The 24,388-nt window shown below is 39.6% G+C and overlaps 1 protein-coding gene across 2 annotated transcripts in view; it reads left to right on the plus strand.

Annotated features, from left to right (window-relative positions):
• PUM3 (pumilio RNA binding family member 3) overlaps window positions 1-23,460 on the plus strand; it is a 37,471-nt gene extending 14,011 nt beyond the window's left edge. For both annotated transcript variants that reach the window (XM_032801792.1, XM_032801791.2), the window contains exons 9-18: window positions 697-800; window positions 2,233-2,311; window positions 4,022-4,120; window positions 5,686-5,739; window positions 8,037-8,117; window positions 12,065-12,207; window positions 13,407-13,629; window positions 15,479-15,566; window positions 17,807-17,897; window positions 23,193-23,460. In XM_032801792.1, coding sequence (XP_032657683.1) covers window positions 697-800; window positions 2,233-2,311; window positions 4,022-4,120; window positions 5,686-5,739; window positions 8,037-8,117; window positions 12,065-12,207; window positions 13,407-13,629; window positions 15,479-15,566; window positions 17,807-17,897; window positions 23,193-23,322 — 1,092 coding nt within the window. In that variant the 3' untranslated portion in view covers window positions 23,323-23,460. The remainder of the gene's footprint in view (window positions 1-696; window positions 801-2,232; window positions 2,312-4,021; window positions 4,121-5,685; window positions 5,740-8,036; window positions 8,118-12,064; window positions 12,208-13,406; window positions 13,630-15,478; window positions 15,567-17,806; window positions 17,898-23,192) is intronic.
• The last annotated feature ends 928 nt before the right edge of the window (window positions 23,461-24,388 follow it).

Consider the following 24,388-nt stretch of genomic DNA (forward strand, 5'->3'; position numbering starts at 1 on the left):
TCCTTAGAGGTTTTTAAGGTCAGACTTGACAAAGTCCTGGCTGGGATGATTTAGTTGGGTATTGGTCCTGTTTTGAGCAGGGGGATTGGACTAGATGACCTCCTGAGATCCCTTCCAACCCTGATATTCTATGATTCTTGGAATAGTTACCAGTGTGACTTGATGGGCTGAACCCCAAAAGGGGCTCTTGTATTTGATTGACCAGCATAGTCTTGGATAGGAAAATTCCGGGAGGTTTCCTCTTTCTGTTCTATTATATAGTAATTTATAATCCAACTGACATGTTGCCATGCCTAGTCCTGATGCTTTGAAATCTTACAGGGAGAGAGGCACATCAATACGTGTACTTAGCATGTTGCTTTTGGCTGATTCTCTTATTTCTCCATGTAATGCCTGACGATGTTATGAATATCTGAGAATATGTTAGTGTAGAAGTGTTGATCGGTTTGTTTGCTTTTGTTTAATTTGTATACATTTGTTTCGTTTTAAATTGTAACTGTTTCTGACATCTTTAAAATGATGTAACTTAATTTCGTTTAAACCCCCACAGAACTTAATTAAGATATGAAGGTTGTTGCATATACTGTGGGGTGTTTTTCCTTCTCAAATTGTGAATGGATGTTGTTGAAAACTTTTCTTTAGAACCTGAAAAGCAGCAGTAATAATTAAACCTTTTGTGGGATGTTTTCATTTTAGTCTCCAGTTCACCCTACACTGGGCAAAGTATTAGAGGCTCATCCTGAAAAGCAAGAGGCCATTATGGATGAAATGAAACAGATTCTTACCCCAATGGCACAAAAGTAAGGACAAAAATAACTTTTTGAAGACAAGACATGACAGAGACATGACAATTGTGCGTGGGGAGGGGGAGTGGGGGATATTGTGGTCACACTGCAAAAAGTACTGTTTTCTTTCCTGTTCAGCCACATTTTCTGCTGCAGCCATAGTGACTGACTGTAATTCCACCCACTAGGAATTCTAAATCAGTGTATGGCATATTTCTCATATACTAAGATATCAAAAGACAATTCATGCAGTTCGTATTAAAAACTCTGTAAATTCCAGGTGTATTATACTACAGCCTTTAAAAAAAAAAAAAAAAAAGGGAAAAGAAAGAAACATTCTACAGAATTAAGCAGCCTTGTATTTCTTTATAAAGGCGAATCAGGCAGACTGACCCAATGGTCTCTTGAAAAAACATCCTGCAAGGTGTGCAAAAGTGCAGTTCTTGATTTGACTTTTTCACACTTTGAAAGAGAGGTGGGCAAACTATGGCTCATGGGACCATCCTGTCCAACCCCTGAGCTCCTGACCCAAAGGCTACCACTGGCTCCTCCCCCACTGTTCCCCCTTCCCCACAGCCTCAGCTCGCTCTGCTGCAGGCGCAACGCTCTGGGCGGCGGTGCTACGAGCTTCTGGGGCAGTGCAACTGCAGAGCCCAGCCTGACCTGGTGCTCTGTGCTGCATGGTGGCATGGCTGGCTCCAGCCGGGCAATGCGGCTGTAGCACTGCCAGCCACCAGCACTCCAGGCGGTGTGGTAAGGTGGTGGGGCGGGTTGTTGGCTAGAGGGCAGGGGAGTTTGGGGTGATGTTTGGAGTGGGGATAGGGGTCAGGGTGGTCAGAGGGAAGGGAATTGGGGGGTTGAATAAGGGCAGGAGTCTCGGGGCAATCAGGTAGGAGGGGGGGTTAGAGGGGCAGCAGGGGGCGGGCAGGGGTTCTGGAGGCAGTCAGGCGACAGGGAGAAGGGGTGGTTGGATGGGGCCATCAGGAATGAGGGGGAGTTGGATGGGGTGGCGGGGGGCAGTCAGGAGACAGGGAGCAGCAGGCGGATGGATGGGGCAGGGGTTGGGGGAGGGGCCTGTCAGAGAGCCGGGGGAGGGAGAAAGAAGACCGGGCCATGACCCCCTCCACTAACAGGCCCTCCATACAATTTCCGAAACCTGATACAGGCCTCGGGCCAAAAAGTTTGCCTGCCGCTGCTTTAAAAGAACTGTTTTTGTTGTTTCCTCTAAGAATATTTTGTCTGTGACACTCTGCTTATGCCTCATTAGGGCTGCTGGTTGTAACTTCTCTTCCTTACTATGACTGACTTCTTGAACTGAAAGAGTATCCTAATATTTTCAGCATCATAAGACAGATAACAGCAAGCTACAGTTAGACCAGAGGAAATGGAATTGTGTGTTTGAAAGAGTGTGTGACTTCCTTGTCTTTTCCCTCCCCCCCACATACAGAGAGGCTGTGATAAAGCACTCACTGGTACATAAAGTATTTTTGGACTTTTTCATCCATGCTCTCCCAAAACAAAGATCTGTAAGTATTTCTAAAATGACTTAAGTATAAATGTTTTAATTTCTTGCAGTAAGTTTTATGAACTAACTAGTTTTGTTAAATGCCTCAGATAGGGAAGTAGGTGGGATATTCAGCACACAAGTGTTTCTGCTGGGTTTTGTGTGTGTTTGTGTTTGTGTTTCCTGAAGTAGCAATTCACCAATTTCTTCCATGTAAGACACCAGTCCTTACTCTTGAAGATTCTGTGCTTTGTAGACCTGAAACAAATACCAAAAAGTTATTCAGCATTAAAATTATGGTGATAAGCCCCTTTGTCTTGTTTTAGGAGACAATCTTAAACAAGGATCTTATTGGTAGGGTACCCTTGTTTTTATTTAGCTGCAGGTTATCTTTAAAACAAACATTCAAAGAATTTGAGTAATAATTACAAAAATATACTATTTAGGAATTTTTATAGCAACAAGAAATGCCCTGTCCTTCATTAATACACATATACCTAGTTAAGTTGAAGTCCCTTCATGTAAATGAGCATTGCCATCTTGGTTGGAAGTTTCTCTCTACCTATGGAGGCACTAGGAAATGGAGATATATGTCAGTAATGTGTAGTAATTTGATGTTTTGTAGCTCTGGTGGTCCTAGGATATTATAGAGACAAGGTGAGGGAGGTAATATCTTTTAATGGACCAACTTCTGCAGGTAAAAGACAAGCTTTCGAGCTACCCCGAGCTCTTCTACCTGAAGAAGAGCTCTGGGTAGGTCAAAAGCTTGTCTCTCTCAGCCACAGAAGTTGGTCCAAAAAAATATATGACCTTTCCCACCTTGTCTCTCTAGTAGTTTCATGGTTACTATGCATTCTCACAATAAAACAATATTTTGTCCCATTGTGTACAACAAATGTTTTTAATGAGACTTCACAATACATTTTGCAATAACTGAAAAATAGTTCCCATAATAACTGCAACGAATATGTCTTTTTGAAAGCGTGCAGTGATTCTTTAACAGTCTGTCCAAAGGTAACTTACTTGCAGTGGTGGCTCTCTGAAAGTGACAATAGGTCTTGATTTTATGCTCTGGAATCTGTGGCAAAGACTTTACTGGTGCAGGAGCAGGGCCATACTATGTAAATGGCTGCTTGCCCACCTGCCCATCCTTCCTTTGAAATTTCTTTCACAGCCTATATCAGGATGTTTAGACTTTTGACTTAAGAACCTACAGAGGTTCCAACACAGTAACTCTTTCCCAGTCACCATGCTTGTGATTACAGTTTTGAGAGGGGAAGTCTAAGCATATGTATACACTGCATCGACACAGCTATGGGGCTTCAGCAATGCCACTGTAGTGCAGATGCTTCCTATGTTGATGGAAATGTTTTTTCCATTGATGTAGGTAAACCATCTCCAAGAAATGGTAACTAGGTTGATGGAAGAAATCTTCTGTCAGCCCACCTTCGTCTATGGGGGGGTAAGTCAAATGAACTATGTTGCACAGGGCTCAATTTTTCACAGCCTTGAGCGATGTAGCTAGGTCGACTTTTTACTTTTGTGTGTAGACTAGGTCAAAGACATTTCTACGGCTTTAGGACCTTTTTGATGCCAATTGCATAGGCCGGCACAATACAAGAGTATGGATTTAGGCACAGTGATACTCTTCACAGGGTTACAGGTAAAATATGTATCTTTTTTGAGAAGAGTCTTAGAGAAAATAATCCCCCAGTTATCTTTTCTTCCTCAGGAAATGATTGAAGCAATCAGAGAAGCAGTAATCTACCTGGCACATACACATGATGGAGCCCGAATAGCCATGCATGCTTTATGGCATGGTACACCCAAGGTACCGTATGCACTTTAGCCTACTCACCCCTATGCAATAGGTTCCTAGTTGGCTCTGCTGTTGTTGGAAACTTTGATTTTGTTTGTGCCTCAGACTATTTATATTGCTTTTTCCAGTGATCTTTGCACTAATGCAATTACCTTGTATACTTTGTCAGGGCATGCATAAAAATGAGCCAAACCATGGCCCTGACCTATTAGCAAATATAATCTCTGTATTTGAGGGTGGAAATGGCCACACACAATTTTTTACAATGGAAAACCTTCTTTTAAAAAAAAATTATGGAGGCCACCAGATAGTGCTTTTAACTTTTTGAATGTGTTACAATTTCCTCAGTATGTATCCCTTAGATTTCCTGTAGCTGGAGGAAATTTGGAGATGGGGAAAGAATGGTAAAGAAGCGCATAATGTAGAACATTTTTAACTTCAGAATGTAAAAACTTTAAAAGCTTAAATAAACTGAAAGGCTTCTCTCTCTTCCAAAACTTGTATTTAGGGTTTCTCCTTCATGAGTTGATGATATATCAAGCCATGTAAGGGGTAGCAGTTACGCACTCTGCTTTAGGTGTTAAGGGTGTCAGGAGCGCTGTCAGCAACTACATGGACCCTTCCACGTAAGGGTATGTCTGCACAGAAGCAGGGAGTGTGCTTTCCAGCACAAGTAAATGGACATACACTAGCTCTGCTTGAGTTAGTGCACTAAAATAGCAGTATAGCTGCACTGGCTCAGGCTCGCTGCCCAAGTGCAAGCCTACTCAACCACCCAAGTACATACTTGGATGGTTAGCCTGAGATGCTGCCAAGGCTGAGTGCACTATCTGTGCTGGAAAGCATGTTCCCAGCTGCTACGTAGACATACCGTACGTGAAAAGAATAGTTACATGTATTTTTTTTTTTTTTTTTTAATGAACTTGTAATTTAAGCCTACCTACCTTGATAGGGCATGGCCCTTAAGTAGAATGGTAAAAAGGGACAGAGCAGTGTCTGAAGGGCCAAAAATGAAGGCCGGAGAGGAAGTGTTTTGGAGGATATACTCCTAGTGAAGCCTCTTGAGAACAGAGCGCATGCTCATGCATAGTTTAGGAGCCTTGCTGAGCAGATATCTGCCCTAGAGGAGGAGTTGAGATATGTGGGATAAGAGTTCCCTCTTGTTTTCTGTAGATGTTGTGCCACAATGAACTCATTGTCTGGGCATGGGTGGGATTGACAGACTGACCACCTCCTGTACACAGCAGGAAATCAGCAGCTAGGAGATGTCCATTAGGCAAACAGCCTTTACCTTTAAAATATATTAAATTTGATAACAGTTGCTCTTTTTCAGTTCTCCCCCGAGCCAGCCCAATCTTGCAGAAAGCTCCAGGGTTTCTCTACTCTGCCGAGTCTTGCCACAGAATTTGGGTCTTACATTTCACAGTCTCAGTTGCAAATGTAATGCTTATAATAGTAATTTCTTCTTTTTAAGAAATGAGCTGAAATTAAATTAATATAAAGAAGCTGCAAATAGCAACTTAGTTATTAAATTGTTGATAAAGGCTTACTAATGTTTCCCCCTCTTCTTTGGATAGGACAGAAAAATCATTATGAAAACCATGAAGACATATGTTGAAAAAATAGCTACTGTGAGTGTTTATAAACCTTATATTGAAGTAGTCACTGACGCATTTTCACAATTTACAAAATATGAATTTGAATTTACTTTGAAGTTAGAACAAACTGTGAAACTGCAGTCTTGATAGTAAACTTAGACTTAAAATACTGATGCTTAACTGTATCAAATGTTAATATACATTTTTGTGGAAAGAGCCTTGCAAGAATTAAAAACTCACTAGCTGGGGTTGTATTTCATGCTAGTAAAATATCTTACAAGTACCCAGTATGCTGTGTTTCCTGCACCTTGTGCAGGTGCTGCACATCTATTATCTTTCTAATTTTTTTTCAAAATATTTTTCTCTTCCTTGTTACTGTGTGAAATACTCAGAAACAAAATGGGAAGCTCACATTGATACTGATTTTACACATCATACTGTGACAAAGTAAAGAAATGGGGGTGGGGGAGATCATTTTTCTCGGTTTCTTTATGTTATAGTAATTGTAAGTGTCACTCACCACAATGAAAGGTTAAAAAAACTTCAAACAGGACTGTCTATTTGAGTAAGCAGGCACATTGATGGAATTGGACTGTAACGTCTCGGGAAACATATCTAGGTATAGTGAATAAATAATTGAAGATGTCTGTTTCCACTGTGTCCAGTAGCATTCTAAAGGGCAAATAAGATGAACTGTATTAAGAAGGAAGTAGGGAAGGATACCAAAGCCACAATGGTACAACCTCATATTGCAGGGAGTCTTGATTGCCTCTTCTTTAAGGAATAGAATTATTATACATCTAGCCCAGTATCCTGTCTTCCAACAGTGGCCACTGCCAGATGCTTCAGAGGTAACAAGCAAAACAGAGCAATTATCACATGATCCATCCCTTCTCGTCCAATCTCAGTATCTCACAGTCAGAGCTTAGGGACACCCAGAACCTGGAGTTGAATCCCTGACCATCTTGGCTAGTAGCCATAGATGGACTTATCATCCATGACTTTATCTGAATCTTTATTAAACCCAGTTATAGTTTTGGCCTTCGCAGCATCCCCTGGCAACAAGTTCTACAGGTTGCCTCTTTTTTTTTTTTCTGTTGGGGTTGTGTGTGTGGCCTAAGTTTAGAGAATGTTAGGTGTATCTGGCCCTCACACTCCCTTGCAAAATTCCCAGGTTTGGTGCTCCTGTTCATTAGCTCCTCTGGTCACTTAGGAACTGGCTTTTTAAACTCCTGGTCTCCCCAAGTAGCTCTGCCCGCTGGTTAATGGATCCTAAAGGGATTAGGGATCAAAGTCTCGTTAAAATACTCCCAGACTTGCCTACCAGGCCACTAGGCTCAGCACATGGTCCCCCAAACAGACCACACTATAAGCTTAATTCAAGCAGGCACCAACAGCAAGCAAACCAAAAGATAACAAACTTAGCCCAAGGGTCATGTAGTCACACCAGCTTCACCTGAAGATCATCTTCATAGAACTTCCCTGTTTGCTGCTCCTTTTCAATAGCTATTATGACACATGCTTCAGAGCAAAAGCTAGCTGCCATCTGGAACCATGAAGAAATCTTTCCTTCTCCATCTGCCTTCTTCCACAGTATCATATTGTTCAATTTGGAGAATTATTGAAATAATAGCTTTTATTTGAAGCATCCAGCTTTGGCCACTAATGGAAATGACCTGTTGGTCTGTTTCAGTATAGCAGCTCCTGTTTTGTTAGATGGGGGAAAAAAATCTATGGTATGAATCACTTCGAGAGAGACAACAGGTAGCTAAGACTTAAGAACTGTGTCAAGACCTTCTGGTTGTGCTCTTAGGGAAGTTGGTGGAAAGTATCTCATTGACATCTATGGGAGTTGGATCTTGCCCTTATCCTGTAGGTTCGGATTTCACTGAGACTTGCTCTCCAGAAATCTCGTGAGAGATGTTGACTGTAAGGTAAAGCTACTGGAGAAATAAGATTTTGCTTTTTATTCTGTAAAGCAAATCTTTGTCCTCACATGGATGAGTATTCATAGAATCCAGTTGGCAATTATTGAAAGTGCCGCATGCTGCACAGCTGTCTAGACAGGGAAATTCATCAGTTTATAGAGACAGCTCCAATTTTTATCATTTTGTTTTAAACAAGATGCTTTTATTACAAACGTTGCCTCCAGAAAATAATTGTATGTTGTAGGACTACTTCAGCCTTTCATATTAGAGGAAATTATTCATCAGATCTTAGTGTAGTTTTTCACAATTTGGGCAAGTTTTCATCACAACTAACATTTAGGAAATATATATGTAGGGCAGCATTGCATGTCTCTAAACCTTCTTGATGCCTTGCCCTTACAGGGTGAATTCTCTCACTTGGTCTTGCTGGCAGCATTTGATTGCATTGATGATACCAAGCTCATGAAACAGTTAATCATATCTGTAAGTAGCGGAATTTTCCTAAAATATTCTATTAAATGTTACCAGTGCAATTAACAAAAGAGGTCATTCATACTTAGGATACTAATATATGACTTCTAGCCAGGTTTTCAAACTATTGTTTGTCTTGAGTTCTCTCTCTGTCTTTATTTCAATGCATACAGTAACTTTTATGATTTTTCTTAGCATGAGGAGACCTTGATGAAGGTTTGAATGTTTGTAATTTATATCCCCTTTACTACAATCTTCAAACTAGATCTAAAATCTACTGGAAACCCTACTTTGTACTTCTGTTGACCTAGCTAGGGACTAGTTGCACTAGAAATTTAAAGTATATTGAGCTTCATTTCATTTATTGACTTTTCAAAATTCTGGACTTTCTCTTAACTGAAATTCTTCAAAATAGACTGGAAGTAATAGATGACTTGGAGAGCTCTCGCTAGTTCAACTAAGTTTCTTCAGTGCTAGAAGACTCGAAAAACAGATATTTCATTTTACCCATCTAAGGATTACACCTAAGCACTATGTAGTTCAGGGGTGGGCAAACTACAGCCTGTGGGCCGGATCCGGTCCCTCAGGGCTTTGGATCTGGCCCACGGGATTGCCACCCCGTGGTGCTGCGCCGCTTCCGGAAGTGCCGGCATCATGTCCCTGCGGCCCCTAAGGGAAGAGTGGGGGCAGAGGGCTCCGCGTGCTTCCCTCACCTGTGGGTTCCACACCTAAAGCTCCTATTGGCCGGGAACGGGGAATCGCGGCCAATGAGAGCTTTGGGTGTGGAACCCAGGGCAGCGTGCAGAGCACTCTTCCCCCCAAATCCCCATCCTAGGGGCTGCAGGGACATGGTACCAGCCACTTCTGGGAGCGGTGTGGCCAGGGCAGGCAGGGAGTCTGCCTTAGCAGCACCGCTGCCACCTCAAAGCCGCCTCCAGGTAAGTGGAGCCCACACCCAAAACCCCTCCTGCTACTCTTCACCCCAAACCACTGCCCTGAGCTCCCTGCTGCACCCCTTCTGCACCTCAACCCCCTGCCCTGAGCTCCCTGCCACAGCCCTCCTGCACCCCTGCCCTGAGCCCGCTCATAACCCTGAGCCCCTCCTCCACCCCAACCCCTTGCCCTGAGCCTCTTCCTGCACACCACACTCCCTCCCACACCCCATCCCCCTGCCCCAGCCCTACATTCATGGCCCTGCATGCAATTTCCCCACCCAGATGTGGCCCTCGGGCCAAAAAGTTTGCCCACCTCTGACGTAGTTTCTTACTACGCAACATTCTATTGTAATGAAGATTGTCTTTGGTAGAAATGTAGTGCAAATTGAAAAATAACGTTAAGTTCGGATTTCTCAAAGTGACAGAGATTTGTATTAATCTGCCAAAAGAAGTTGAAGAAACCTGGCCAAATGCCTGGGATAGGTATAGGTGTGGGGAGATTTTTTTGTTGTTTTTGTTTTTTTTAACAAAAAAATTCAAAGATTTTTGGTTCAGGTGATCCAAATGTTAATCCGAGATAATGCCCAAGAGCTTGAAGTATCGACTTAGTAGGTCAAACTAGCTGAACAAAGTAAGAAAAGAAGGAAATAGAAATGTCAGATTATCAGTTAGGACTAAGTCAGCTCTTCTGATTAAAAATGAAGACCAATGGCTATTAGAGAGAGGGCACTATATACAAGAGAGTAGGCAATGAGGTTTGACATGTAAAAGTCAAATTTAAAATTGGCTAAAGAATATTACAGTTTCAGGGCAAGTGCACCTGTATTCCTGCTCCCTGGCCCACTAATGGCAACCAGCTTTATGCTTTCAGTTCCCAGTTATCACCTCAGTTGGGTGCTGATGCGTGTTGTACTCCTCCTGACCAGATGCTGCACAGCTCCCTGCCTTACATTATAATATCCCCAGCTAGCCAGCCTGCCTGAAAAAGCCAGTGCCTGTGGTTTGCTTTCTCTCTGAGGGCTATGACCAGTGTATTGCCCACAAGTATAGGTTACCACACAGCTCCTTCTAAGCAAATAAATTTATTCCTAAGGTAGAAGCATTACAGAGAAAACACAAAAACAATAAAGGAACCTACACGCATGTGAAAAAGCTTACCAGAGGTCACCCCAAACTCCAGCCTTGGCCTCTGGTAGGTTTCAGTTCCTCAAAACCCACAACTGGCTTTTCCCCCTTGGATACAAGTTCATCTCTCTTAGCTCCAGAACGGAGACTGGGCAGATCAGCTATTTCTTTACTGATCTTGGCCTTCTGTAATAGTCAGCTGGCAATGACCTCCTCCTCAGTGCATAGCTTCGAAAGACTGTTTTTTTGCATAACTCAAGTTGGGGAATTTGCTTTAATTCTCCCTAAGAATTCCACAGGAAATCAACTGAAAACTTATTACCCCCAAAGTCCATACTTTCTCTTGCAAATTTTCAGTATAGTTTTTTGAGCTCCCTGGTGTCTTATTTGTCATATTTACCCCCTAGAGCAAGGATTCTCAACCTTTTTCTTTCTCTGGATAAGGCCAGAAGTGTGAAGACTACAGAATTGAAAAGCACATTAACTAATCCAGAAGCCATTACCAGATTAATACTTTAGATATCCTAAAACAATGTATGTAAAATGTGCACATTTTTCCACTAAACAAAATTTTACCTGATTTTTGTGCATTTTCTTCATATTTTTATTTAATAACAAGAGCCTTGCTGTCTTCTGCCCAGTCCCTCCCCCTGTGCACACACCCCTCAGCATAATCTTTATTAGCATGTTTTTTGGGAGACAAAAGGTGAAGAGCTATTGGTTCAATTGTTCACTTCATCTTTTACCAGCTGTTGTTGGAAGGATTTCCTTGGTGGAAACAAGGGACTTTAAAAAGCAGAAGGGTTACTTACAAACAGTATGGACTGTAAAGTATACTAAAATTGCCCAGAGCTTCATAACACCATCCCTTTTGTTTCAGAAAATATAACTGAAATGTGCATTAATATTTACCATAAGTCTGCTGTAACAGTTTTTGAAAATTCTTTAGCTAACGTACAGGGTATTAATTCTCCAGCAGTGTCCGGCACTTAGAAGGCAAAATCATATTGCTAACTTAAAAAAAGGTACACAGAAAGCAGAAAGAACAGAACATGAGCACACAGACGATGTACTGCTGGTAATAGATACTTCTTCAGTGAGGCACTCTTCAATAAGCAAAACAAAACAAAAAATCCTTGCATATCAATGAGTTTTTTCGACATTCCTCTAAGGACACATGTGCGTTGGGCACCAGCATTCTTGTTTACATAATGATTTTTCCTGGCCAGCCATTAATCCCTAGGAAATACCCACTGTATTTGTTGCTATTGCTTCAGTAAATACAAGTGATAATGGTTATCCTCCCAGCAGAAGTGTGGCTTACTTTGTTACTTACAATTAATTATTTCTGCTGGATGTTCTCTGCCTAGCTGAATTCAGGATAACTTCTATGTCTTCTTCCCTATCCTCAGCTGTCCTCTGTGTGCTGGCTGCTGCACAGATGTACAATTGATTGATAATCACACCTGATTACTCATGCAGTGTTGGCTATACGTGGGTGCTGTGTAATATGTTCCCTTCCACCTTTTGTCTGTAGGGATTGTAACTTCTTTGGGGTGAAGTCTGTCTCTTACTGTGTGTTTGTACAGCACCTCACATAATGGGGCCCTGATTTCAGGATGTCTGAACATTATGGTAATGCAAATAATAATTTGTACTTCTATTGTATCTTCCATCCAAGGATATGAGAGCATTTTACAAACAAAAACGGAATATCAAAACTTGATCTCATTCAGCACTATACATTGACAAACCCACCTAGACATTATACACTGTAACTATAAATTATGGCACCATCTCCCTTTTCCCCAGCTTTCAATGTGAAAATATTCAGCCTAGGCTTGTTGCTGAAAAGCATTCTTCCAGCAGTGTGTTGTTGACGTTTTTGTATATTTACAGGAGATAAGTGGTTCTTTGCCCAATATTATAAACAACAAATATGGACGGAAGGTCCTGTTGTACTTGCTAAGTCCAAGGGATCCTGCACATTTCTTACCAGAGATTGTCAAAATTCTGCAACAGGGAGATGGAAATGCTTACAGGTAACTAAGAAATGCATAACTGGCAGGCTGAAACAGTCCACACACGTTTGCCCTATTCCAGCTTTTTGCACAGGACACTTAGTCGTCGTTTTTGGTTTTTTGGTTTAATGGCAGTGACAGTTTCTTTATGGAGATCAGTTACCACAATTCTTGGTTTCCAAATGTCATTAATTTTGCTGAGAGTTAATATTTTGCAATTTCTGTAACATTTTATTTAGTCTGTCTATAAACCCACATACAAATCAAAACACTAAAATAAAATAAATGGGTCAACTATCTGACAGAAATGGTAACAGTTGTGATGTGATTTCTGCATAGATATGTACCTGATATATGCACATAATGACTGTATTTGGGTTGCAGTAGTATTTCAGCTGTAAAAAGGAGAGAAGAAGAGGACAGATTTTACCCATTGCTAAACTTGTTTAAGTCTCAAAACAGATTTAAAGGCTCTTTTTTGGGACATCCATTATTCGTGCTCTAAGTTGTACAAGAGTAAACTTGAAATCTAGCAGTAAAAATGGAAAATTTTAGTTCTAATTCAGCCCTCCATATGGTCTAATTTAGATATTTGTTTAAAAAGCTGAACTGAGTTTTTCTTGAATAATTAATGAATTGGTCACTTATCTATATTTCTCCTTCGTGCATAAGCAGCCCTTCTTTATGTGGTGCCTTATCTGAGACCATAATAAACCAGTCTGGCAGACCCAAGATAAACTGTGGGATTTTGACGGATATTTATTTTCCCATTCTGCTAGTGTAACTGATACTGATGCATGTTAAATACTGAAGAGATGGCAATTTCAAAAGGATCTGTGAACAGTTTTCCTTACACAATCTCTGTCAGAGCTTTGAGATGATAATGGCAGGATAAATAAGAATTAAAATGAAAGGGTGGAATTGGTGTGTATGGCACATTGGCAATTACCTTGAAGTTAAAGATTGTAGTGTCATCTGATTGGACACTTTTCTCATTCTGGCTATTTTTAAAACCTGTGATGGTTGTCCAAGGACCATGTTAAACCTGATTTGCTGTGGAATACAGAAAAGGGACTGTGTTTTGATTTGACGTTTTAATGAGGACATCATCTGTCTAAATCGCAAACATGGATTGAATTTTTTTTTTTTACTTGATCTTTTATACAAAACAAGTTTTCTGCAATAATTAGACCACCATATTGTGTATATTATTTCACCAGTAAAAAAGATTCAGATGTCCGCCGTTGCGAACTTTTAGAAGCCATTTCCCCAGCCTTGCTAGGTTATCTGCAAGAACATGCCCAAGAAGTGGTGATGGACAAAACTACGTGCGTCTTGGTGGCTGATATTTTAGGATCTGCTCTTGGTGATGTCCAGCCTGCCATGAATGCAATTGCTAGTTTGGCAGCAGAGGAGGTGGTTCCAGGTGGTAAAGATGAGCAGGTAGGTAATGCATCTAACTCAGGGCAAGCAGTAGAGAGATTGCTGTGAATTTGTTTTCATTGAGTCATTTAAATAAGATTTACAACAGTTACCTAACATATGCTTTACTGGCTGCACTCTGAAACTTTCCCTGATGATGGGAATCTGCACTTTCTGCTGCATTTTCTGGCAATGTCTTATGCATTTGAAATAATGATGGCTTAACTAAGCATTTCATTTGTCTCTCTGAATTGGGTACTTAGTTCTTTGTGGTCTTGAATCTGCCAGACTAGTGTGTAAAAAGTCTTTCTATGACAGTGGATTTACACTTGTTGTGGGCAGCAGAAATGTATATTTTATAGAATCTGTCAAGAGTTGTAGTGGTAGCAGTTAAATGAAACTAAAGAATTGGTGCTCACAATGAAGATGATATCTTTATGTGAGAGAGGTCAATGGGTGTGTGCTACTAAATAAGCACACACCTGCACACGGGAAAGGGGCACCAAGATCCAACTTCTTAACTTTCTGACAAGGAAAGAAGATTGGATTCCTATAGCAGTTTATTGTAATATTGCTAACTTCATCAGTAAGCTAAAATCACATTGTGCCTCCAGACATTCATGTGTGGTGTCCACAACCCTGTGGGACCCCAGGGAGAGCTGGGATCTAGAAATATCCCAAGATTACAAGCTTTATTGATAAACCCCTCAGTCACAACACGCAACCCTCTCAATAGACCCTTCAATCACAATGCAAATGGCATCCTTACCATACTGTGTAATTGGGCAAGCATTTACAGTCCTCATTCCCTCTATCTTACTTGAATGAAGTCTCAGTCAAATTGCTCTCACCCAGTTCCCCAAGTTAGCCTGGTTTTGGGAAAGCAAAGATACTGCATTGTTCAGATTTGAGAAGTAAAGCTGCATGTCATCCATGTATTCATGGTACTCTAGCAAAAACCACCCCTCTATCTTCCCCTGTGTTTTCGCATACACATTGAATGGCTCAGCACAGGGAGCTGGACTAGGGGAGCTCTTGATGTCCCTTCCAGCTGTACATGTCCATGATTTTGTGCATATGAGCTGTGAGATACTAGATCACTTGCAAGATTCTGTTAAAGATGGAGACAGCAAGTTGGTTTAATGATTAGGGATGGAAGTGAAATATAGTTCCTTATCAAGTAAGAGCTGTTTTAAACCTCCTGTCTGTTCCAAGCTGAACTAGAACCAACTTATAAAAGTTCAGGCCCACCAGTGTTCCTTGCCCTATGATGTCCAGACTGCCACGAAATCACCTCACTGACTTACCTTTTCTAGTTGAATTCTCTCACAGCTCATATCTCTAATATCCTTCTCTTTGCACATGACCCCCACTGCCACCATTTTATGACCAGTCTGTGCTAGATTCCACATGGACCTCTTATCCAACAAGCTCTGGATTTCCATATAAGCCATTCTTCAGTGTGTGTAAGCTGGTGAAAATTTGGAAGAGCCACAGACTTGCATAGAGGCAGCTAGACCAGGAAACTACACTTTTGTGTTAATGGGAAGCTGAAGGTATGTTTGCAGGCCAGGGGAAAGGGTTGGCTAGTGAGGAGCAGAGGAAGTGGTCTGTGCACTGAGAGTCTGAAATGAGGAATGGGTTGCGCCTCCGTAAGTTAATGTTTGAATAAGCATTCTCCTCTGTTTCAATATTTGCTCATCGTTAATAATGATCAAATAGCACAATATGATGTGTTGGGGGGGAAGAGCAAGTTGGAATGTTTTTTATAAAATCATCTGACAATGTACTTTGCGTTTCAAGTAGAAACACACCAATACATGTGTGAAAGACTTCTGAGTCTAACAGTTAATCATTGATTTGTTTAAAGCTTCACATCGCAGAGCATCCAGCAGGCCATCTGGTTCTGAAATGGTTAATAGAGCAAGATGAAAAAATGAGAGCTAATGGAAGAGAAGGTAGGCTGGGAAATTGATCTTTAATAGACCATCTGTCAGCTTTCAGCATTGTTAAACTCATTCTGTAAGTTCAAACAAAAGATTGTTGTGTAAATTTTTAGATATATCAGAATATATAAAAGGTGGCGAATAGGCAGTAAATGGTTTACATGTACTTTAGATGTTCATAAAAAGTATTTTGTCTCTGTGCAGTTGTGAGATGCTGTATGAGTGAAGTGATGGAAGCTAAGCTCACTTTTTCCATCAGAGGAGGTTGACCTCTTTTTTAGAAACATAAGATCCCAAATGTGCTTTGCTGGTATCAAGAGTGTATTCTGTTCCTTTAGCATTTTACTTAATAAATTTTAGCATGTTAAAAGTATCTGGCATTTAAAAACGTAGACAAGAATGAAGATGGCATCTTTCTAATTAGAAGATTTGATATTTTATTCCAGTTTATGAATATTGTGATCATCAGCTAAGCAGACCTGTAATTACTAGAGTGTATTTGTTACTGCTGCTGGATTACCACTTTCATTATAGATTTTCACCTCAAACGTAGGACATCTCTGCTGTTTTATGGCACAGATGTTGTCATCCATAATGTAATCTTCAAAAAATTAATTCAGCTTTTTGTTACAGAGCAACAAAATCTAGCACCCTGTGGATTTTTTTCAACCTAGCCTAAGATAAATTTTACTAGGATGGTAGAAAGACATCTTTTTATGCAAAACTTGTATGTGTTCCTATTTTTTTTTACTGTGAGCCTGGCACCACTAGGTATCTCGAATGCAGCTTTGGAAAACAGATGATATAGTGTGCCTGTTTTTTATTAGTGCTAGTTAGCATATTTTTGAGGAAATATGTTTCTTCATAGAACAGGTGGAAATTTATTGGTTTTGACTAAATTTTCCTACGGAAGGATTGAGCGAGAGAAAAATTATGCACGCAAGCCCTCGGTTTCCAGTCTGCAAACCAATGCAGAACTAAAACAGATTTCGAAAGTTGCTGTGAAACAATTGTCCTACTGATAGCTCAAATTTTTTTTTCAATGTTTAATTGTCTTATTTGCAACAACTTTCATGCAACTTTGTTGAATCCCTGCTACAATTTTTTTTCAAAGGCAATACATAGAAATCCCTATTAGTATGGGTTCACAGTTTTTACCAGATGCCTGCTTCTAATGATGATCTGAAAGCTGAGACAGGAGTTCAGGTGGCTATGGAGTGGACGTTACTAGGCTTTTTTTGTGCATTAATTATATTGGTCTGTGTTTAATACTTTTTTATTTTTGGGGTCTCGCTATAGTTCTGATATCCACTCTTCCCTGTCAGAGTTTGGGTTGGCATCGTTTTTTAATTCCTTATTAGAACTTTTTGTCACATTCAAAAGGGGGAATTTTGTCTGAATATCTTTTATGTACCAGTCTAATTTAGATAATTAGTAGTTGATCAGTCCTTAATGTGCAGTTCTACTCTGTAAAGTGACTTTAAAATGGAATTCAGTGTTTATAGTTTCTCAGTTTCAAGATCAAATTTGATAATTTTACAGTTAAATGTTTTTCTAAAGGCCACTTGTGCAAACTCAGCCTTGGGATCTGAAAGTCTCACTGCACTCTTCCCTTCTTACACATCACCTGTAGCAGTGGTTCTGCAGGACCAGTTGTGCCCTCGGGGACGTGTGTAAACTGTTGTTTCAGTGGGATTGAACAGAGGCATGAAGGCCCATAATTGGAATAAATTTAAATAATTCTGTTGACGATGCATGAGAAGGGATAGAACCTTCTTACTCTTAGCCATGCTGATAGCAGGGATAACAGGTGCAAAACTTGATGGGCTTGTTTTGGTCATGTAAGTAAGTGACGATGATTGAATGCACCAAGAAGCAGATCTTTTCAGTAGCAAGGCATCCTTAACCTAGTTCCTTTTCAGTGTAGAAACATGCTTTTAAACATAACATACCTTTTGGTACTCTGTTAAACAGTTAAATAGTAGAAAGAAACAAATGTGTGTCTGTCTTTATATCAGTGGGTTTTCATACAATTCAGTGTTGCTATTGTTTGTTTAATTCTACATATTGCTTAGAATTAATCTCACATTTGGAAAGGTATTGACTGTATTGAATAGTCAATTATTTGGAGCGTAAGCAAGAGCTTCTAAATATAGAGTGGATTAAAACATTTGATTAAATCACTGTTACAGAGGACTTTTGAATAGGCCACGTTGCGAAATTTCGCCTTGTTCTTTTTTTCCCTCTAATAGGATGTTTTGCAAGAACGTTGGTGGAATGTGTCAACCTTAAGAATATGAAGTCCTGGGCAGAAGTAAATCGAGGTGCCATGATTCTGTGTTGGTATGTAAGAGACGCGTCTGCTTCTAATTGGGTACCATTGTTTAATTCTTGTACAGAGAATGCCATTCAAGTTTTCAGCCAAAATTAGTCAGTTTTCATGCACTTATGTACTTGCTTTTAATTGTAGTGTTTATGAGCAGGCTGCAGAGCAGTGGTGGGCAACCTGCATCCCGCATGCTGCATGCGGCCCATCAGGGTAATCCACTGGCAGGCTGCGAGACAGTGTTTACATTGACCATCTGCAGGCACAGTGGCCGCAGTTCGCCCTTCCCAGTCAATGAGAACTGTGGGAAGTGGCAACCAGCATGTCTCTGTGGCCTGCACTGCTTCCCGCAGCTTCCATTGGCCAGGAGCGGCGAACCATGGCCACTGGGAGCTGCAGGTGGCCGTGCCTGCGGACAGTCAATATAAACACTGTCTCATGGCCCGCCAATTACCCTGATGGGCCGTGTGCAGCCCACAGGTTGCCCAAAAGTGCTGTAGAGAATAACACTTGGCACATGCAAGCACAGACCAAACCTATTAGTTCCCTGAGCTCAGGCTTTGGTACTGCTATGAAATAGCTTTGTGCTGAAAAAGCCTTCTAGAGATTGAAAAAGTATTTATTTCTAACACTGTGCCCACCAGTGTACCTACCACGTGTATGAAAATCCTGAAATAATATGCCAGTATATACTAAATATGTTTTTGTTCTTGTATGTACCTGTATTCAAAGGTAGCAAACAGGTATTCGAGCATCTTCTGTAAAATTTTGTTCAGTTTGTCTGTTGTACAGGCTGTCTCTGAAGACCTTTCCTGTGGTATTGGAGATATGCTTGTGTTGTACTTCCTGGGCTGGAGGGGTGTAGGTTCTTAGAGTAAGCCATGCAGAAGCGTATTATGTACCAACCTGCTCTCTGTAATAAAGTCATGAGCCACAAAGCTCACTATCTTCCTCACCTCCCCAGGATGAGACTATCACACCAAGCATCTTATTTTGCTTATTAATACATTTTTGGCATTTAGTAAATAGGTGTCAGTTTCACTTTGTAATAGAAACTTTCAGTGTGACATCAGGGAAATCTGGAAATTGTTGTCTTAATAAACCCTAATCTGTGAAGTTTCAAAACCCTCCGTTCAGCAGAGATAACAAAATTACCTTGTTAGCTTTGCATAAGTATCTGACAGAACTGAGTCAAACACACCTAGTAACTTGTAAGTAGACAACATATCCTTTGTAAATTTAAAAAAAAACAAAATCTTTTAATTGAATCTCTTGTCTCTTTGCTTTGCAACTCTAATTGCTATTGCTGTAGGGTAAGGATAGTTTCCTCAGACTGATTCTGTAGATAATTAGAAACTGTTTAAGTGATGAAAATGTGATTATTGTGATCCAAGTTCAGTTTTAATTCTGTTTTGCAAACTTCAGTAGGGTTGCTGTTGATGGGAATTGGAAGTGTAACATACTATTTGCATACAAACGAATTTAGTAAACTCTGCATTGTGATAAAATTGTTTGATTTACAAAGAGAGTTTTCACATCTTTTTTCCTTAGCTTTTATAAATAGACCCCTAATGTTTGATGAGCACATTTAATTCTTTTAAATTCTCTAATCCTGCACGCAGATATTCAGTAGGACTTGTGTAGAATGATTTGTACATTGACAGTATGTTGTTACTTAACATTTGTCCTTAACTTAGGGCTTTGAGATTTGTTTAAAAGATTAACTCATCCCTGGTGCCATTGGCAGTTTTCTTTTTATATATATCTATATATATCTATATATATATATATAGATATATATATATACACACCCTCTATTGAATTATTTTGATCCTACACATTAGAGCATTCGAGAAATTAATGTCTATCTTCACCCTTCACGTTTTAATGATTAAGGCTAAGATTTTCTCATGGCTATTTTTAGTAAAAGTCACGGACAGGTCACGGGCAATAAAGAAAAATTTCTGGAAGCCTGTGACCTATCCCTGACTTTTTTACTAAAAATATCCATGAGAAAATGGCAGGGGCTGGATGTCTGGGAGCTCCAGGGCCCCCACAACCCTTTTATAGGTACTGTGTCTAAAATCATATTACTGTACGTGTGTTCCATCAAAATATACATAATTCACTTTGATTTAATAATTTGTAGACTGCTACATTTCCTTCTCTGAATTCTCTGGAAAATTGCCATGCCTTGTCACTAGTGTTAAGAGAAATTGGATAAATCACAGGATTTGTAATGAATATGGGACCTTTTAATTGCTGGGTCACCAGTTCAGGTCAGTAGTGATTGAAACATTGAGTGGTGCCCTAACAGGTTGTAGTTTCGGTTAATTTCCTGGTAGACAAGCGTCCACCCCTGAAACCTCACAACAGTTAGTGGTAACTGCGACGTGCTTGGTAGTAATCTCAGTGGAGAGATCAAGGACAGAATGTGAATGGAGACCTTACCTACCCCAAGCACTGGTAATTTGGGTCATGATTGAGGAAGGTTATTTGGGAAGCCTGGATTACTGCTGTTCTGTCGCTACAGAGAGGAATTCATTTTCCAAGATTGCCAATCCAACATCTTTCAGCAATACTAAAATCTAACCCCTCCCCAAAGGAGAGGGGAATTCATACACACTGGTTATAAGTATGTAGTTTCCTCTTATGCTAGAATTTCTAGGCTTTCATCACAAATTAATCCTTGTAGATAGGAATTCTTTCAAGTGCTTCACATTTGTTTGTTAATAAATTACAATTTTCAGGTTTTTATCAGCTCTTCATACATTTTTTTGTTGTTATTGTAGGATGCTCAGAGCAACTTGGCAAACTGCTTTCTTTCCGCCATTTTATGTGGCATTAATTTAAGTTCCATAATGTGCAATAATTAATCTTATCCATGCTTAATTGCATGCTTTTAGTCTAAAGATACTGCCTAAATTATAGAGCACTGTTGAGCTCAAAAAGTACTGTAATCAGATACAGGTAATGACTGCACATTTTTTTTATATAAAATATTTAAAATATTACTGAAACACAAAAACAAACAAAGATGTACATATAAAAGATGCCCCTGATATTTCTGTCAGTTTCTTCTTTTGCCAGTAAGGGAGCCCAAATGGCTGTAGGATTTTACTTGTCTTCTATTTGTTCCTGTTTTAAAAGTGCCTTTCTGCCTGTAGAAGTTGATTTTTCTTCATTTTTTTTATTGGTTTATAGAAGCATCTATTCACACGCCTATCTAAATCTCTGCTTTACCAATCCAATTCACTTGAAGGTCTTGGTTTTGATATTTATAGAAACTTAAATTGCTGCCCTATTTTGTGTGTCAAATGTGCATTCTGTTAATCACCACAGCATGTGCTGAACACTTCCGATATTTTTGTCACTCGTGATGAACTGGATTTTATAATGGAGAATCAGAGATCTGCTGGTTCTGATCGCAGACTGGTGTAAATTAGGTGTAGCTCTCTTGAGGTACAAGTGGAGCTATACGAGTGTTCAGCTAGTGTAAGATCAGAATCCAGTTCACTTGTGCACATAGAGTGCAACTTCCTATCGGCAGCTCACTCAGAATTAAAATTATATGGAACCACTACATGAGTGATACTGTTCTCTTTAAGTTCTTATACTTCTACCATCGCTATGATATTTGAATGCCTAATAACCTGGCCATAAGGATTACATCCAGCATTGAGAGTTCATAAAAAAAAAGTGTATCAGTAAATGATGTCAAGAATAAAAGGCATAGCTTTTAGAATTCCTGTATATTGTATAGACAAAACACACAAAAGCATCAAAGAGTCCTGTGGCACCTTATAGACTAATAGACGTATTGGAGCATGAGCTTTCGTGGGTGAATACCCACTTCGTCGGATGCATGGGATATTGTCTGTTAGTCTATAAGCTGCCCCAGGACTCTTTGCTGCTTTTACAGATCCAGACTAACACAGCTACCCCTCTGATACAAAACATATGGCTTTTTATGCCAGTAAGAGGTCTTACAAGTCAAAGAGGACAATATATATTTTGCCCCTTTTGGAGTACATAATTGCAAATATTCAGCAGTTATTCTCTTCAAACAATATGGGGACCAGAAATTCCTTTTAAGCCTGTTAAGTCAAAAAGCTTGCAAACTGCTATACAAAACTTGGCTCATACAAACAGTTGATAAATAAAACTTTTAATCAGAAATTTGTAAGAAGCAGTCCAGAGTGGATTATACTGTAATATGCTCTTTGTCCCAAATGGTAAACCATACCAGTTTCTCCTTGCTATTCACCCTATAGAATGTGTTAATCCTTGGCATGTTTTGTCAGTATCCCCCGTCTCTTCCTCCTTACTAGTTTGTGGTGCCTGTAGATAGGCCATATGAATATGACCTATTCTGTGTTAGGTTTTTTTAAAGAAACAAAACTCCTCCTTAGATTGTAAGAGAACTTCGAGTTATAACTAAAAGCTTAACAGAAATTCCCAGTAGGACTTATAAGTCCATAGTCAAAGAATTACATCTCAGAACAGTGTAGCTGAAAATAGACCTTTTATTGGATGTGACATGGCTTCCTGCCTCTTGTACCATCAGCCTCGGCAGGATTTTAGGTCTTAGGGGAAAAACAGATTTGTATATAAACAAGCTATATTAATTCCTCTTTTCACATTCTATGCAGCTTGGTCTATTTATCCTTGTTAAGAATCTAACAAATTAACAAGAGGTTATAGTTGGCTAATCGCAATTTCATGGTAAAAACCATAGAAGTTGAAGGTGTTAAAGATCTGTTGTCATTCAGGCCATCTCCCTGCCAATGGATGTTTGTTCCTCATAGTGTAAAGTCCTAAGCAATAGGGCATCCTACTGCTGCTTACCTAGGTGAAGAAGTTCTGTAGACTAACCTCACTGCTGGGAAGCTTTTTTCCTGATTATCATCATAAATGTTTTCTTTCTTAATTTCATCCTATTCCTATTAATTATACATCCTTATCACTGCTGAAAGAATGCTACTTTTCAGCAAGGAAGCTGGCTTTCCAGGGTAACAGAATAAAAATAAACCATGTAAAGTTCTATGGTCCTGAAATATAGGAATCGCAGAGCATCAAGTAGAGATGACTAGATCTGCTATAGAGCTATGCCATCATTTGCTTTGTTTGCCTGGTGGAATTGCTTCCATATTTTTGTATGTGTGTCTCTTTGTGAGAGAGAGAAAATCAGTACCTGGCTGGAAGTGGGTCTCTTTTTAAATAGTTACTGATTTTATTTGTACTGTCTGACATTATTTTTGTTTGACCTAAAAGTTGACCTTTGAAATGTGTTTTCTCCCCCTTTCTTGTAGCCTTCTCCGAAGCACAGATGAAGAAGTGGCAAATAAAGTCAAAGGAGGACTAAAAAGCCTCATTCCGCAATTGAAATGCAATAAAAATGTAAAAGGAATAAAGGGTCTGCTAGAGACATTAACTTCCTAATTTAAATGAGGTTCAGAAAAACCGGTTTCCTTTCATTGTAACCAAATACAAGTCAGTGGACGTTTTGCACAGCGTTTGATTATTTTTGTAATATCCTTTGTAAAAGTGTATTTGTAAATTAAACTGTTTCTAAAATGATTTGGCTGTTCTGCTCATTAATCCAGTTGTCTCTAGTTTCAGAACCTGAATGACACTGAATCCATCATCAGGGGATTTTAAGCCCCAGCAAACTAATAACAGCTTATCAAGACATCTGAACATCTAGCTAAAAGTTTAAATCTCTGCTTGTTTTCCCCATTATCTTGTATAAAATCTATTGATACTGCTAATAATTCTGTATACTTCTTTTAAAAGTGTTCACTAATTATGTATAAACTGAAACATCTCTTCTGGAGATATTCTTATTTACTGGACAAATCCATCCGTTCTTAATAATGATCTTCTCCATCTGGCTGGCCTTGTTTTTAAAAAAAAAACAAACCAAGAACAAAATCCTGCCCTGTCCTGTTGAACAGAGATGGATGTGACATGCACAGTTAGAGAGCTCCTGATAGTAGTTCTCAGAAATTGCTTTGGCTTTTCAAATAGATCTGAAAGGGGTCAATAGTTATTTTGTAATAGGTTATGCAGATTTCTTACCAGCAAGATGCTTTTCTTCACTCCTCCACTAAGCATAGGCTTTTTTAGTTTAACATCTGAGGTATTCAGCAAATGGAATTTTCTGTTTGTCTCCTCCTTTTAGTGGAAACAAAAATGAATTTAATGAACACATTTAATTTACTTACAATTACTGTTGTCTGATAAATTTTAACTAGCCTTGAGAAAATAGAAAGGTACGATACTGCCAACCACAACATGCATATAATCTTTTGGCACAGCAGAATGTACAAATATGATATAAAACACAGGGTAATCACTTCTGGCACAGGATTAATTCATTTCCTTATAGAACATATCCTTGGCTAGTATTTGAGCACTTGCTCTTGTGAGCAGTCTCAGTGAAATCATTGAGAGTAAGGCATGCAGGATCCAAGCCCTAGTGTTTGAGCCCATCCCTGCTCCTAGT

Source organism: Chelonoidis abingdonii, chromosome 6 (assembly GCF_003597395.2).
Source record: "Chelonoidis abingdonii isolate Lonesome George chromosome 6, CheloAbing_2.0, whole genome shotgun sequence".
Lineage (NCBI taxonomy): Eukaryota > Metazoa > Chordata > Testudines > Testudinidae > Chelonoidis > Chelonoidis abingdonii.